Raw genomic sequence first — 17,988 nt, 5'->3', positions numbered from 1 at the left:
AGGCCAAGCTGGGTGCATCGCCTGAGGTCAGGAGTTCAAGACAAGCCTAACACACATGGTGAAACCCCATCTCTACTAAAAATACAAAAATTAGCCGGGTGTGGTGGTGCATGCCTGTAATCCCAATCCTACTTGGGAGGCTGAGGCAGGAGAACTGCTTGAACCCAGGAGGCGGAGGTTGCAGTCAGCTGAGATCATGCCATTGCACTCCAGCCTGGGCAACAAGAGTGAAACTCCAACTCAAAAAAAAAAAAAAAAAATCAAGATAAATTACCAGTAATGGAACAAATAGATACCACGTACATCTTTATATACTGCACTAAAAGGGACACATCATTTCTATGATATCCCTGACCCAAAAAAAACCCTAAATTTAATCATAAAACTCAATAAACATAATTTGAGAGATATTCTACAAATTAAATGGCCTGTGTTAATATCAATGACATGAAAAAAAAGATGGAGGAACTCTCTAGATTAAAGGAAACTAGAGACATGACAATTAAAAGCAAACTGTAATCCTGGACAGGACTGAAGTCCAAGAAAAATAACTATTTTGCTATAAAGGACATTGGAGGGCAATTGGAAAAATTTATATAAGGTCCGTGAATTAGGTAATAGTACTAGATCAGTACTGATGTCTCAATTTTGATAATTTTATTGATTATATATAAGAGAATGTCCTTGTTTTTAGGAAACATGCACTGAAGAATGTTAGGGACAAAGAAGCATCTTGTCTAAATCTTACTCTAAAACAAATCAGAAAAAAATTCTATACATGTTCACACAAATAGAAGAATGTCATAAAACAAAAATGTTTTGTTGTATGTGTAATGTGCTATGGGCTAAATGTGTTACCCCTTAAAATTCATATGTTGAAGCCCTAATCCCCAAATGTGATTAGTATTTGGAGAAGGGTCTTAGGTTTAGTGAGGTGATGAGGGTAGAGTCCTCATGATGGAATTAGTGCCTTATAAGAAGAGGAAAAGGCCAGAGCCATCTCTCTCTCCATCACATGAAGATACAGCAAAAAGGCAGCAGTCGGCAAACTAGGAAGAGGGCCCTCACCAGACACCTAATCTGCCAGCATCTTGATCCTGGACTTTCCAGCCTCCAAAAATGTAAGAAATAAATGTTGCTTGAGCCAACTGGTCTATGGTATTTTATTATAGAGCCACCTGAATGAAGAAGACACATGGCAAAGTGTTAACATTTGGAAATAAAAAGTTAAGAGAAAAAATTATTGTAAACTACTGAAATGTCTAACAACGCCACTGTGCTTACCTTTGTCTTAATCAAAAATACTTAATTACTTCATTTTTCTGAAAGACTCATAATTTGAAAATCAGAGTTCAAGAAACTTGTCTTCTAATCCTATCATTGTCAATTACTTTCTAGGTTCCTTTGGCAAATTAAAATTTCCCTCAGCCTAAGATTTTTCATCAAAGAAGAGGAAATAATAGTTTCAGCCAAAATGAAGATAAAGGTTGAGTAGCCCAAATCTGAAAATTCAAAATCTGAAATGTTCCAAAACCTAAAACTTTTTGAATGCCAACATGACATTCAAAGGAAATGCTCATTAGAGCCCTTTGGATTTCAGGTTTTCAGATTTGGGATGCTCGTATCAAATTAATATAATGCAAATATTTCAGAATCCTAAAAATTCTGAAATCTGAAACACTTCTGGCCCCAAGCACTTTGGATAAGGGTTAGTCAACATGTACAAGAATGAAATGAAAATAAGCTGTATTTACCAGCTTGTTTCCCTCACCTGTTTCTAAGGCTGGACATCAAAGAGTGTTTCCTTAACACTTTCACCCTCTGGCAGCCTGCCATTCTCAATAGCAACAATTCTGAATAACTGAAGGCAGCAAATATAATCTTAAAGGAGGATGTGTGGCATTTTACATAACACATTTTGACAATGATTACTAGTTGGTATTCTACAGAGTATAGCTACCTGCTCTCTAAAGAAGACATCTACTCATGAGGTTTTCAAAAATACTTTTCAAAGTCCCAAAAGGGGGCATTATTCTTTTCTTTGGCTTTTCTAGGGCATTTTAAATTTATAGCAATAATACACTTTCAGTGCTTTCCTCATATTTTTTGCCTAGTTTTCTTGGAGACCACAGCAACATATGCACCTTTGCCTTCTGTTCTTTTACCCCAACGTGAAAGAAATATCTTTTTCCTTTTTCTCAAATAAAAATTACATTGGGAGGCCGAGGCAGGTGGATCATGAGGTCAGGAGTTCGAGACCAGCCTGGCCAACATGGTGAAACCCCGTCTCTACAAAAAATACAAAAATTAGCTGGGCATGGTGGTGTGTACCTGTTGTCCCAGCTGCTCAGGAGGCTGAGGCAGGAGAATCACTTGCACCCAGGAGACGGAGGCTGCAGTGAGCCAAAATCACGCCACTGCACACCAGCCTGGGTAACAGAGCAAAACTCCACCTCAAAAAAAAAAAAAAATGATGACAATATATATCAGGCACCCTTCACTGAAGCAAGTCTGTATTTCTTCTAAGAAGTTAAATATCCTAAAATTTTCAAGTAAATTGCATTTATAATTTTTTTTTGAGACAGGAGCTCACTTTATCCCCCAAGCTAGAGTACAGTGGTACAATCTCAGCTCACTGCAGCCTCCACCTCCCAGGTTCAAGCGATCCTCCTGCCTCAGCCCCTGAAGTAGCTGGGACTAAAGGTGCACACCACCACACCCAGCTAATTTTTGTATTTTCTGTAGAGATGAGGTTTTGCCATGTTGCCCAAGCTGGTCTTTAACCCCTGGCCTCAAGCAATCCACCCACCTCGGCCTCCCAAAGTGCTGTGATTACAGGTGTGAGCCACTACACCCAGTGTGCATTTACAATGTTTAATAGAGTTCTCTTTTAAATATTTTAAATACTGTCTTTGTCTGCTTTGCGTTGCTGTGAAAGAATACCTGAGACTGGTATTAAAAAAAAAAAAAAAAAATTTGGCCGGGCGCGGTGGCTCACCAGCACTTTGGGAAGCCGAGGCAGGCAGATCACAAGGTCAGGAGTTCAAGACCAGTCTGACCAATATGGTGAAACCCTGTCTCTACTAGAAATATAAAAATTAGCCAGGCGTGGTGGCACATGCCTGTAGTCCCAGCTACTCAGGAGACTGAGGCAGGAGAATCGCTTGAACCTTGGAGGCGGAGGTTGCAGTAAGCCGAGATTGCGCCACTGCACTCCAGCCTGGATGACAGAGCGAGACTCCATCTACAAAAAAAAAAAAAAAAAAAAAGCTCACAGTTGAGCAGGCTGAGAAGTTCAAGGGCATGGCCCTGGCTTCTTCGAGGGCTTTCCTGCTGCATCACATGGCAGAGAAGGTCTAAGGGGAGGTGGACACGTGTGAAGAGAGCAAAACATGAGGAGCATCCTGGCTTTATAACCCACTCTCGAGAAATAATCAATTCCTGCAAGAACTAATCCTGTCTCTTGAGAGCCACAGCTCACTACCAGGAAAACAGTACCAAACCATTCATGAGGAATTTGCCCCCACAACCTTAACACCTCCCACTAGACCCCGCCTCCCAACATCACCACACTGGGGACAGAATTTCAATATAAGTTTTGGTGGAGACAAATCACATCCAAGCCACAGCATATAACCCGGACAAAGAAAATATTTGGAATTAGAATTAAGCTATTGTCTTCCAATGTTTTAGCAAACCAGTTATACCCTTCAGCCTACAAAACTTTTACCATACTAATGTGAATGTCAGGATATCCATGCCTCATGGCATGCAACCCATCTACAGCTACCCTAAGGAAGGCATTAAAGGCAAAAGAAAGAACAAAAGACAATGGGGTCTCAGCCATTTGACCTAGATTGCCATCATGGGTTCTGTCCAAAAAGGACTACCTGGTTATAGAACCTCTCTACCACCTCAAATTCTGAAAAAGAGACTGGCATTTCATTTAAAACATGGATCCGGAACCTTGCTGATCCATTTAGTCACACAAAATTTTTAGTCAGAGATTGTATGAATTAGTCCCTTTCCAGGCTCAAAGTTCTTACACATGAAGTGAGTGTGACTAGACTTCAGATCTCCTAAACCTCACCAAGAACAATCCATGGAGCTACAATTGCCTCTGCTTAAATTATTGGGACCTGAAGATTCTAATTTGCACACTTGATTGAGTTATACCTACCCTGGCCTGCTTAATTTAACTCTTACAAAGTTCTAGGGCACTGCCTCAGTACCAGACTGACTCCTTTGTTTTTTGAATGTGGAATGCTTTACAAATCTGCATGTCATCCTTGTACAGGGGCCATGCTATCTTCTCTGTACTGTCCAAATTTTTAGTATTATGTGCTGCCAAAGCAAGCACTCCTTTGTTGTTTCTTAAACAAGCTGCCTTCCATTTCTCTAAACAGAGCACACCTATCATGTGTCCCTCTTTATATTAGTCCTGGGGTTTCTGGTTATCCTGTCCAGAAAACAGCAATCTTTAAGGTACATGGAGTCAAATGACATTACAAATAAGATTGTTTTTACACGATCATTGTTTTTTAACAATGTCTTCCAATTCCATGAGATTAAATACTTTTATGTGATAAGAACTCCCAAATTTACATCTCTAGCCCAGACCTCTCTTCTGAGTTCCAGGCCCATTTAATCCAACTGCCCATTTGGATGTCTCAAGACATTAAAAACTTTAAATTATACCTACCCAAAATCAATCTGTTGATATCTTTTTCCCCCAAATCTGTTTTTCCTGTCTCAGAAAAAAAAAAATAATAATAACTCTACCCAATTGTTTATACTAGGAAACACAGATATGCTTCCTGATACCTCCCTTTCCTTCGCCTACTATAGTTGATTCTTATTATTCATGGACTGTATGTGTGAATTCTCCACTCATTAAAATGTATCTGTAACCCCCAAATCAATGCTGGTAACACTTGCAGTCATTGGCAGACACGTGCAGAGTGGCAAAAAATTTGATTCACCAAGTGTGCACATTCCTGGCTGACGCTGAACAAGTTAACATTCTGCCTTGTTTCCGCTTTCAGATCATAAACAACTGCAATCTATTCAGTACCACATTTTTTGCATTTTTGTGCTTTGTGTTGGTGATTTTGTTTAAATGGCTCCCAAGCATTGTAGGGCTGACGCACTGTCTGATGTTCCTAAGTATAAGAAGGATATGCTATATATTATGGAGAAAATACATGTGATAGATAAGCTTTGTTCAGGCATGTTATAGTGCTGTTGGCCATGAGTTCAATGCTAATTAATCAATAATATACATTAAATAAAGTGTCTTTAGATTGAAGCACACACAAAACAAGGTTATTGTATTGATTAATTGACAAAAATGTGATCAGTTGCTCACAGGAAACTACCCTGTATATCCCCTAGGAGCAGGGGTTTAGTATTCACTAGTTTAGTGTTGGTGGTGACTTTATAGAATATAATTACTGTGATTAACCAGAACTTACTATTTATCCAAACCCATCACGAAGTCCTACAGATTCTACTGCCAGAGCATAACTCAAATCCATTAACTTCTCTTCGTGACCTGAGCTGTCATCCTAGCTGATTATCTCTTGCCTCTATTGTTTCCCTACTTCCAATTCATTCTCAAAGAGGTCAAAGTGACTCTCAACATGGGTTCTATGTTAGTCCCTCACTTAAACCATTTAATGACTTTCTTTTTCTTTTTTTTCTTTTGAGACGGAGTCTTGCTCTGTCACCCAGGCTGGAGTGCAGTGGTGTGATCTCAGCTCACTACAACCTCCGCCTCCCAGGTTCAAGCAATTCTCCTGCCTCAGCCTCCCAAGTAGCTGGAATACAGGCATGTGCCACCACGCCCAGCTAATTTTTGTATTTTTAGTAGAGATGGGGTTTCACCATGTTGGCCAGGATGGTCTTGAACTCCTGACCTCAAGTGATCCACCTGCCTCAGCCTCCCAAAGTGCTGAGATTATAGGTGTGAGCCACCGCACCTGGCTCCACTCAATGATTTTTCTAATGCACTTCAGATTAAATCTAAAATCCTTAACAGGTCCATACTACTACTGTGATACCCTGATGACCTCTCCTGCTTCATCTCAGCACCAAAGTCAAGGACTTTTCTGCCTCAGGGATTTCAAACGCGCAGTTCTCTGCCTCCTCTCTGCTCTTTTCTTGCCTAAAGTCTACTCAATTGACAGGTCTAGGTTTAAACGTAACTTCCTCAGAGAGGAAACCCTTTAATCCAAATGCAGGCCCTCTATCATGCGTGTTTGTAGCACCCTCTACTTTTCCCTCATAACATCACCTATTTATTATTTATTATAATATTTGGTTCTCCAACAGACTATAAGTCCATGAGGGAAGAACTACACCTTTTTAATTTGCAGTGTTCTAGTGAAAACACTAGAATAGAGTTGAGTATATAATTGAGGTTTGATAGGTATTTTCTAACTAAATAAATGAATGCATGAACCTGACTGTCCCATTATATCTTATTAACAATACCTTGAAACAACTTAGAATGACTATTTGCTTCCAATGTTTGGAAGGAATGAAACACAGATTTGAATATGGCAGTGGTATGTTATTATCTAAGTGAACCTTAATTATAACCAAAACATGGTTTCAGGTGCTACTTCGATAAGTTTCTGCCCCCACCTCCCACTCCCGTATAATATATGTACTTACTTTAACAATTAGCCAAGACTATTCACTAAGCAAAGAACATTACTGAGCAAACAGCATCAGAGACCATACTAAATAAACAAACCACCAAATGGACTGCTCTATAATGAGATTAAGCTTTGCACAGTTCCAAAAAAATTGAAGTTCTAGTATAATACTTTGTATCAACCCTATAAAGTTATTGTACTTTATCACAGTGTAAAGAATGGGCAAAAAGGAAGAAGCTTTTACTTCATTTAATCATAGTTTTAAATGAAGTTTAATGTTTTTTCCATTTAAATAGTAATTTCTTTTCCTTTCCCTGTATTCATTCTCCAGAAAACTCAAATCAACATTGAGCAAATGTTACTAATTTTTACATTAACTCTGCAGTATTTTTCTGGAAATATGGGGGAAATACACTATTTTAATCATCAGGATCTAAGTTCTTCTAATTTTTTTTTTTCTTTTTCTGAGACAGAGTTTTGCTCTGTTGCCCAGGCTAGAGTACAGTGGTACAATCATGGCTCACTGCAGGTCCTCGCAGGCTCAAGCAATCCTCCCACCTCAGCCTCCCAGGTAGCTGTGGCTACAGCCACACACCACTACACCCAGCTAATTTTTTTATTTTTTGTAGAGATGGAGTCTCACCATGTTGACAGGCTGGTCTCCAACTCCTGGGCTCAAGAAATCCTCCCACCTTGGCCTCCAAACTGCTGGGATTACAGGTGTGAGCCACCACACCTGGCCAAGATCTAAGTTCTTCTTAATTTTTCTCCTCTGAAGAGAAAGTTCAAGTTCTAAACCTTTAGTTATTTCTAATATAATTCTTCCACAGCCTCCCATAATATCCTGAAATTGTCATCCTTTCTGTGAGATGATAAAGTCTTCTCTGATTTGAAAGCAAAGAAAAAAGTCTAATTTCATTTTTTTAGCTCTACACAATTATTTTAACATTAAATGGGAAAGAATTTTCAAGCAAATATAAATTCAAACATGAATCAACTTTGGTTTCCTGTGCATATAACAAATCATCTCATAACATTTTTTGTAACAATTATTTTCTGATATTTAGAAGCCTCTCCATCACAGCAAATAAAACACTGACATCCAACCTGTGTTTTAACAGACTAGATAACATCCTGTTTGCCTTTCATCTACTTACTCTTTTTGAATTACCAATTTTAATATGTGTACAAAGAATTGACAACACTCAGAGTACCTGGAAAATATTTTACTTTTTTGCAAACACTAAATCTAAAAGACCATTATAAAGCTCTAGGCCCTTTGATTTGCTGCTCCTCTTAACTGTTCATATCACTCTTAATGGCCCACAGTCTGGCCATGTATTTTATTCATCTGTTAGATACGAGTTCTAAATTTCTCTTCAAAGAATCAGCATGTCAGTACGTTCAATTCTTTGCCTTCTACTTTTAAACTTAACTTCTTCGTAAAGCACGTTTTCCGATTACCCTCTCCACTCTGACTCATTCTGATCACCTACTCCACCCTGACTCATTCCGATTACCTGCTCCACCTTAATTCCAATTACCTGCTCCACCCTGATTCATTCAGATTACCTGTTCATTCTCCATCCTGACTCATTCTGATTTCCTATTCTGTCATAACCATTTTTCCTGCCAAACCACTCACCCTGTTACTCTCTTTAAATTAGCCAATCAGAATTAGTTTAGCCTGTGCGGTCTAACCCTAGCCAATAGGTGAATGACACAGCAGCAGGGGCCACGTGCATCACGAATAAGACCCCCTTTTCCTCCCTTGTCCAAGTGTGTGCTCACCACTGCTCCAACTGTGAGGGTGTACTCTTCTATAGAAGGAAACTGCCTTGCTGGGAAGAAAAAAAGAAAATTTTATATTTGAGTGCTATTTCTTTTGCGGCACCAAAACTTTATAACAATTTAGGGGCTCGTCTGGGATTACATTCCCCTCCAGAGGGGGTCTCTGGTTCTCTCTTGTGAGGAGGTGCACCCCGCCCCCTTGTGGCGTCCTCAGGGGTGAGAAGTCAGGACCCGCCCAGTGCAAGGAATAACCCGAGCTCTCAGCAACACAGAAAGAAACCAAACCGGCTGGCAACCTGAGGTAAAGGATCCTCACATACCACAGCAATGACTGTGCACAGACCAATGAAGAAGAAACCACGGGAGCCAGTAAAGTACTTCCTTGGTGGTCAAAGTCTGGAGGGCTGAATGTGTGTGTGCGTGAATGATCACAGACAACCCTGCTTGTGGTGTTGTGTGGATGGTGACAAGTCCTACTGCTGGACGGAGTGAGTGCATCCTCTCTGCAGTTCCACAGCTACCTCATATGGCTTAGGGCGGATCCTGCTGTGGGATTTATACCAGCACGCCAACACTAAGAAGGGCCTAATTCTCCCTTGGGGGAGCAGCCAGAGAGGACAACATGAGTGGGAAGTGTGCAAGGGACCTTCAGAGGGGGAAAGGGAGGAAACATGTCAACCTCCCAGGGCAGGCAAGTCAAGACACCCTGGTTTGAGGGGTTGAGGCTTCCACAGCAGGCAAGGCAAGACATCCCTGGTTTGACGGGTTGAGGCTTCCACGGCAGGCAAGGCAAGACATCCCTGGTTTGAGGGGTTGAGTCTTCCAGGACAGGCGAGGGAAGACACCCCTGGTTTGATGGGTTGAGCCTTCCGCTAATTTCAGGGGCTTAACCTCAAAGAACTGAGAAATCCCCATTACGGGGGGTTGAACCTCAAAAAGAGGTGAAAAATCCCCATGGGGGTACATTGAACCTCAAAGAGGTGAGAAATCCCCATTGTGGGGTGCTGAACCTCACACAAACCTCCAGTAGTAAGAAAAATATTCAGAACTCCCCTTTCGCTTCTTCTCGGGGGAAAGAAAGGCTAAACTCCACTCCCACTGATCGCTCCCCTAGGGGAAGGAGGAGAGGGAAGAACAGCAGCATAAGCGGCTGGCAGAGGCAGGGAAAGACCAGCAGAGAGGAAAGAGAAACTGGGAGAGGAAGTCAGAGAGAGAGAGAGAAAGAGAAAGAGACAGAGAGTCAGAGAGAGAGAAAGAGAGAGAGAGAGACAGAGAGAAGTAATAAAAACAGTGTACCCTATTCCTTTAAAAGCTAGGGTAAATTTAAAACCTGTAATTGATAATTGAAGGTCTTCTCCGTGACTCTATAACACTCCAATACCACCTTGTTGTCAGTGTAAACAAGGGCACAGCCTGAAAGCACTGAGATCACTAACGACCCGTAGCCTTCCTATCAAAAATCCTTAACCCAGTAACCCGCAGATGACCCAAATGCATTCAATCTGTACCGGCAACTGCTTTGCTAACAGAAGAAAGTAGAAAAATAACTTTTAGAGGAAACCTCATTGTGAGCACACCTCACCAGTTCAGAAGTATCCTAAGACAAAAAGGTAACTTACTAACTCAAAAATCTTAAAGTATGGGGCTATTCTGTTAGAAAAAGATGATTTAACATTAACCACTGATAATTCCCTTAACCCAGCAGGTTTCCTAACAGGGGATCTAAATCTCAATTAATTACCATATAAAGGTCCGACCAGACCTAGAAGGAACTCCCTTCAGGACAGGACGATAGATGGTTCCTCCCGTGTGACTGAGGGAAAAAGCCACAACGGGTATTCAGTAAGTGATAGGGAAACTCTTATAGAAGTAGAGTTAGGAAAATTGCCTAATAGTTGGTAAGGTGTTTGCACTCAGCTAAGCCTTAAAGTACTTACAGAATCAGGAAGGAGTGGTCTATGCCAACTCTAAGTTAATTTAAACTAAAGAAAGTCTTATTAATAGCAAAGGATAATTGAAATCCCAAACTTACAAGGTTTTCCACAAAGGTAAAGTTTGCTAAAAGTTAGCAGTGTAATATGTATTATCCTAACTTCTAATCTTGTGGCCTTAGGCAGTCTAGTCCACAGACCTGAAGGAAGTTTGCTTTGGAAAAGAATGGTTATCATCTTGGGGGAAAAAAAAGGAGGGGGGGGCAGAATTTATATAAAAAGAATGTTATATGGTAAATTATTATCCTAAAATAAATTAACTGGTTATTTAAAGAAAGCGATGTTTGCAGGTAAATCAGAAAATTGAGGCCTGTCGAAGATTGCGAAAGTCATGAAAAATGCTATAAAAGGGAACTTATGCAAGAAATGTTGTATAATTTAAAAGTAATTAGGCCTCCTGAATGTAAAACTATTGAAGAAACAGTTTATGTGCAAGGTGTATAATGAAAGTAAAATATACTTTTGGTAAAAGGATAATAAGGAGGCATAGAATGTGGATTTTTACCTACATTAAAAGGTTAAAAAAAATTTTGTTTTGAGCGTTTAAGCAAGTTTTAAAATGTTAATTGTAAAGGAAATTCTGTGTGTAACCACATTGGCTAAAGTTAAAGGGGTATCATCCAGTTTTTCTGTGAACTGGACATTAAAATAAAAGCACAATGGGTTTTTCTTAAAACACTAAAAAACACTAAACTGCTCTTTAACAAAATTTTATAAAAGGTTAAAAAGAGTCTATGGAAATCTTACCTTATGGTCAGACATTAAAATCGGATAAATATGTCTACAGGGTTTTATTAAAATTGAGTTTAATATTAATAATACACTAATATAAAGGTGAAATTTAGCTTATCTGGTATAATCATACAGGAAGCATTGTCAAATATAAAATGGTGTTTGGCTTTGTTTGGTCTAAAAACTAATAAAAATAGGTGCTAAAGGAAGTTTCTCAGGAAGAAGGCACTAAGGACTATAAAGTCCACTGCTGGTGTCCCCCAATTTTTTTTTTTTTTTTTTGAGTCAGAGTTTCGCTCTTGTTGCCCAGGCTAGAGTGCAATGGCGCGATCTCAGCTCACCGCAACCTCTGCCTCCCAGGTTCAAGCGATTCTCCTGCCTCAGCCTCCCGAGTAGCTGGGATTACAGCATGTGCCACCAAGCCTGGCTAATTTTGTATTTTTTAGTAGAGACAAGGTTTCTCCATGTTGGCCAGGCTGGTCTCGAAACTCCTGACCTCAGGTGATCCACCCGCCTCGGCCTCCCAAAGTGCTGGGATTACAGGCGTGAGCCACCGCGCCCAGCCTGGTGTCCCCAAATTTAAAACAAAAGATCAGTTTCTCATAAATTATATACTTGGTTTATCTTCCACTTTCCTTTCCCTCAAAACTAAAAGTCTTTTAGCACAGGTACCACCCCTAGAATTTCTGGTAAATGGGCACTAGCCTGGGGATCACACCCTCATCAAAGGGCAGAAAGAAGGAAAACTCAAGCCAGCCTGAGAAGGACCCTACCTTGTGCTGCTAACCACCAAGACTATGGTTTGTACCACAGAAGGGGGATAGACACATCACACCCGAGTCAAGCAAGCACCATTATCATCAGAATCGTGGACCATTGTTCCCGGATCAAGCCTTACCAAATTATAGCTAAGAAAAGCTTAGTCTATCTATCTTTTCCTTTCCTTTCCTAACACAGTGCCTATATCCATTACTATTCCTACCACTAGCAACTCTAACCCCACTTTAGAGCGTTTCTATGGTTTAGGAGCAGAGGTCACTGGAAAGGACCCTATAGGCTTCTTTAAGATGCGCTTTGTTCTCCCTGCTCTACCTCCTACAACTGCCCCTTTCACAAACCTATGAAATAAAACTATGCCTCGCCTCATGCCAAATGACAAAAGCAAGGTCTCAGTAGTAGAAATAGGAGACCTAAGGCAAACCATAGCTATTGAAACGGTATAAAGATGTAAATGCCTGGTTAAAATGTATTAAATATTCCATTCACACTTTAAACAAAAGTAACTGTTACACTTGTGTGCACGGTAGGCCAGAGGCCCAGGTTGTTACCTTTCCACTGGGATGGTCCTCAAATCAAGTGGACATGGAGTGCATGGTAGCTTTTTCAAGATTCTACCGCCTGGAATAACAAATTGTGCTAAGCTCTTTCTCTGCTATTTCCTGAAGTCCAGCACCCTGCAGGTCAGCCCCCAAGGGCCATCCAGCCTCCATCTTCCAAAACCAATTTTACCTCGTGTCTCTAACGACAAGGGGAAAAATTTGGCATTTCTTGGAGACTTAACAGGATGCAGTGAAGTTAGGCACTTCCAAGAGGTGACCCGTCAATCTGCCCTTATTCATCCCTGAGCGGATGTATGGTGATATTATGGAGGACCTTTACTGGACACTCTGCCAAATAATTAGAGCATTAGTTATGCTCTAGTTCAATTGGCTATCCCTTTTACTCTGGCATTTCATCAACCAGAGGAAGGAAAAATAAGACATCATAAAGCGAGAGAAGCTCCTTATAGGTCATTCAACTCTCATGTCTATTTAGATGCAACTGGAGTCCCATGGGGAATACCAGATCAATTTAAAGCCCGAAATCAAATAGCTGCAGGATTTGAGTCAATATTTTGGTGGGTCACAATTAATAAAAACATAGATTGGATAAACTACATCTATTATAACCAACAGCAATTTATTAACTACACTAGAGATGCTGTTAAAGGAATAGCTGAGCAATTAGGGACTAACTGCCAGATGGCTTGGGAAAATAGGATAGCCTTAGACATGATATTAGCAGAAAGAGGAGGAGTTTGCATCATGATTAAAACTGAATGTTGTACCTTCATCCCAAACAACACTGCCCCTAATGGAAGTATAACAAAGGCATTGCAAGGTCTGACTGCTCTGTCCAATGAGTTAGCCAGCAACTCAGGGGTAAATGACCCCTTTACAGGATGGCTAGAAAAGTGGTTCGGTAAATGGAAAGGAATAACAGCCTCAATTCTTACTTCCCTCACAGCTGTAATGGGTGTACTTATTCTTGTCGGGTGCTGTGTCATACCATGCATCTGTGGGTTGGTGCAGAGTAAGTGCTCATAGAAATGGCACTTACTAAAACCTCCCTTAACTATCCTCCACCTTATCCAGAGAAGCTTCTTCTTTCGGAAAATTGAGCAGAACTAAGCCAAGGCATGTTAAAGAAGTTGGAAGAGAAAGAGGTGTAAGGAAAATGCAAGAGGAGGGGATTGTTAGATATGAGTTCTGAATTTCTCTTCGAAGAATCAGTATGTCAGTATGTTCAATTCTTTGCCTTCTACTTTTAAATTTAACTTCCTCGTAAAGCAACCTTTTCTGATTACCCTCTCCAGCCTGACCCATTCTGATTACCTGCTCATTCTCCACCCTGACTCATTCCAATTTCCTGCTCTGCCATAACCATTTTTCCCGCCAAACCATTCATCCCATCACTCTCTTTAAATTAGCCAATTGGAATTAGTTTAGCCTGTGCAGTCTAACCCTAGCCAATAGGGGAACGACAGATCGGTAGAGGCCACGTGCATCAGGAATAAGTCCCCTTTTCCTCCCTTGTCCAGGTGTGCGCTCACCATTGCTCCATCTGTGAGGGCACACCCTTCTATAGAAGGAAAACTGCCTCGCTGAGAAGAAAAAAAGAAAATTTTGTATTCGAGTGCTGTTTTTTTTTGTGTGGCACTGAAACTTTATTTATAACACATATTTTTCATATTTGAACTACTTCAAGTGGATTAGTATAAGCCTTTTCAAGATCTAGAACCAATTTTCAACACTTTCACTTGGTATCTTTCCCAAAATGATAGCCATGCTTGCAGCTGCATTATCAACTGTCTCATCAGACATTGCTGAATCTGAAGCAATCACAATGTCTTGTAACATTTCAATATTTAAATGTAATGTCTGTTTCTACATAAAAGCCTACATACAACACTATTCCTCCCTGCTTCCCTTCACTCACCAACACACATCTTGAAACCTGTATGACTTCTTAACTGCCCCAATGACTCCTATAGGTCCCCATCTCATAAATCTTTCCCCTGGTAATTTACCTATTAGATTTTATTTAATTTTCAGCACCCCATATTATTTTCTCAAATTAAAAAAATGAACAAACTGAAGCTTAAAGAGGTTACAAGTGTGTATGCAGCCACAATCTCAGTCTAGGATTAAAATTAGGTCTATCTCCTCCAATGCCCCTAATTCTTAACCCTCTCTTATACCACATCCTTAGCTAAACAATTCTTGCATGACGTTTCTGATTCAAAGCCCGGTGCTGCCACATATTAACAGTGTAATCTTAAGGAACCTCAGATGCTGCGTCAATAAAACAGGGGTAAAGTACTTACCTTGAAAATGTGGAAGAAGTAAATGAGAAAACACAAAAAACACATAGCACAGTGCCTAGCACTTAACATAGGAAACACTCAAGAAATGTTATTGTTATTATATTCATCCAAAACACAAGTCAATAATTGTTTTCTGTAAGGGCCAAACAGTAAATATTTTAGGCTTTGCAAGCCAGTCAGTCTCCATTACACCAAAACCAGGGAGCAAGCTGGATTTGGCCCATGGGACATAGTTTGCCAACTTCTATTCTACAGCAGCGTTCTTCAACCTCAGCAGTACTGACATTTGGGGCTGGATAAATCTTTGTTGTGAGGCTGTCATGGGGATTGCAGGATGTTTAGCAGCATCCTTGGTCTCCACCCACTAGATGCCAGTAGCATCTCTCAAGTTGTGACAACTAAAAAATCTTCTGGGGGGCAAAATCACCCCTAGTTGAGAAACACTGACTCAGAGCAATTAAACATATAAAGATGTAGCTTGAATTTTCTAACAAATACCCTCACCAGGTAGAAAAATAATTTAACACACTATAAGTATTTATACTCACTTAGCTAAAATTCCCACACTTAGCAATAACTTTATAACTTCTGTGATACACACGGCTGTGGTTGAAAAGTAGAGTTCTTTGTCTGATGTCCTTGTGTATCTTAAAGCTATGGTATAGACTGCAGCCATCAGGGTCATCACTGCCAAGCAGTATAACTTGAATAATAAAGTGACATTGTCTGGAAAATACGTGCAACAAAGACATTACTTAGTAGACAATATATGTATATATAAGTTAATAAACTAGTTATAGCCTAAAAATACTTTCCAATTCCAAGCACAAAATATTTTCTAAAACTCATGTTTAAAAATTTTTTTCAAAACAATGTTTGCCAATTACATGAGCATGCACACACACACACACACAAACACACACACACACACAAACACACACACACACACCACAGCTGACTTTAAACATCAGCCAATTAGGCATAAGTTTTGTTCCTAGGGAGTGCCCCAATTGCAAGACTATGTAGCGTACTGATTCTAGTTCAGGATGTTATAAATTACATTATACATATATTGGTGGTGGTGGTGGTGGGTTTTTTTGGAGACAAGGTCTCACTCTGTCCCCCAGGTTGGAATACAGTGGCGCGATCTCAGCTCACTGCAACCTCCACCTCCCAGGTTCAAGCGATTCTCGTGCCTCAGCCTCCCGGGACTACAGGCGTGCACTACCACAGCCAGGTAATTTTTTGCATTTTTAGTAGAGATGGGGTTTCCCCATGTTGGCCAGGCTGGTCTCTAACTCCTGACCTCAAGTGATCCGCCCACCTACGCCTCCTGAAGTGCTGGAATTACAGGTGTGAGCCACCGTGCCAGACATATATTTTAGGACAGGGTCTCACTCTGTCACCCAGGCTGGAGTGCAGTGGCATGATCTTGACGTGATCTCAGCTCACTGCAAACTCCACCTCCTGGGTTCAGGCAATTCTCCTGCCTTAGCTTCCTGAGCAGCTGGGATTACAGGCACCCGCCACTACGTAGACCCAGCTAATTTTTGTATTTTTAGTAGGGAAGAGGTTTCACCATGTTGGCCAGGCTGGTATCGAACTCCTGACCTCAGGTGATCCACCCACCTCGGCCTCCCAAAGTGCTGGGATTACAGGCATTAGCCACCACGCCCGGCCCCAGCACATATTTTAAATATTTTTATGATTACAAACTTGTGGATGCAAAGCATGAAACCAACTGCAGCAATGTATATTCTAGATTTAAAGGCAGCAGAAAGAAAATAATTGAGAAATGAGTGGGGCTTAATATAAAACTTTTTCACAATAAGAACTTACAACTAGCCACTCATTTCATTGCATTATACAAAACAATAATTCATAACACAGGAAAAGAATATTAAGAACACACCTCTATAAAACTAGAAACGCAGGAAACATATAAACACTTAATTTAAGAATTGCCTGCAAGTATATCTGAGCAGCAGCCATCTCTCAGGCACCAGAGCCTGTCCAAGACCTTTGGTAAAACCATAAGCAGTGGGTACCAAGTCTCCCTCATACTTCCTTATTCCCAGACCTGCTCGGGTACTGCCATCACCCAAGGATCAAACTATTTCTACTTTCCTTACCCACCTCCCACCTATTGTCCCCCAGTTCCCCTTCACCTCCATTCAAATCTTTAGGCTCAAGGTTAAACAGGGATCAGCAAATTTTTCTGTAAAGGGCCAGAAACAAATATTTTAGGCTTTCCAGAGCCATACTTTGACAACTCCAGGTTAAGAACCAGAAGGACACCAGGTGACTCCAGCCTGCTACTTTAACTACATTATATGCTAAGTAAGATTTTGTTCACTGCTTTGGGAGCCTAATCACAATTCAAAGATGGTTTTCATAGGGAAATAAAACAGGAGTTTCAAACAGATTATCTTTAGATACAGTATGGTTGGAACTTACAAGGAAACAGGTTCTTCAATATAAATATTTTCCCGAGTGCATTAATGAATATTTTCTGAATTGTAGGCAATTTTTAAAAACCATATCAGGTTTTAAATAAAAAGTAAAACAGAAGAAATAGTTTTTAACTGCTTAAACTTTCTTTCCAAAAGATCTGAGGAGCCAAAAATCAGTGTTTATATAAAAGGAAGTGAAGGAGATCACTATAATACTTCCTTTGTTCTAAAACTTTCCTACACAAGGGAAAAAATATGACTTCAAAAATATACAGCAATAACCTTTAATCAGTAGAAGAGAAGGCACTTCCCATCTTCTAGATAAAGGGTGAACAAACTATATATGTCGCCAGTTTACATGAGGCCTGTGAACTCACGATTGTTTTACATTTTTAAATGGTTGATAAAAAATGTAATAACATCTTGTGATACGTGAAAATTGCAGGAAATTCAAATTTTAGTGTCCATGAATAGTTTTATTAGAACATAGCCATGCTCATTTGTTTCTAAATTATCCAGGCTACTTTTTTTTCCCTACAACAGCAGATCTGAGTAGTTATGACAAGAGACTATCCAGCCCTTCACAGGAAAAGTTTGCCATCTCATGTCCTAGATTATCAACACTTTCATAAATAAGAGAAGTTAGGGCTGATAAACTAAAAAGTACTTTATTTTAGCTATTGTACAGGTTCCTGATTCCAAAAACAACAAAG

The 17,988-nt window shown here is 40.2% G+C and overlaps 1 protein-coding gene and 1 non-coding gene across 5 annotated transcripts in view; both read right to left on the bottom strand.

Annotated features, from left to right (window-relative positions):
* Positions 1 to 17,988, bottom strand: part of SLC35A1 (solute carrier family 35 member A1) — a 48,244-nt gene that overhangs the window by 19,494 nt on the left and 10,762 nt on the right. For 3 of the 4 annotated variants that reach the window (XR_010157735.1, XM_063812536.1, XM_001154966.6), the window contains exon 2: positions 15,371 to 15,548. The exons of the other annotated variant lie outside the window; for it this stretch is intronic. Coding sequence is in view for 2 of the 3 variants with exons in the window: in XM_001154966.6 (XP_001154966.1) it covers positions 15,371 to 15,548 (178 nt within the window). In the remaining variant the exon portion in view is untranslated. The remainder of the gene's footprint in view (positions 1 to 15,370; positions 15,549 to 17,988) is intronic. 4 annotated transcript variants of the gene reach the window in all.
* Positions 4,253 to 4,360, bottom strand: LOC112209609 (U6 spliceosomal RNA). Its single transcript, XR_002944442.1, has one exon. It is a non-coding gene; the product is annotated as a U6 spliceosomal RNA (small nuclear RNA).

Source organism: Pan troglodytes, chromosome 5 (genome assembly GCF_028858775.2).
Source record: "Pan troglodytes isolate AG18354 chromosome 5, NHGRI_mPanTro3-v2.0_pri, whole genome shotgun sequence".
In the NCBI taxonomy this organism is placed as follows: Eukaryota; Metazoa; Chordata; class Mammalia; order Primates; family Hominidae; genus Pan; species Pan troglodytes.
The sequence above is the reverse complement of the archived record's forward strand: the minus strand, read 5'-3'. Positions and strand labels throughout refer to the sequence as shown.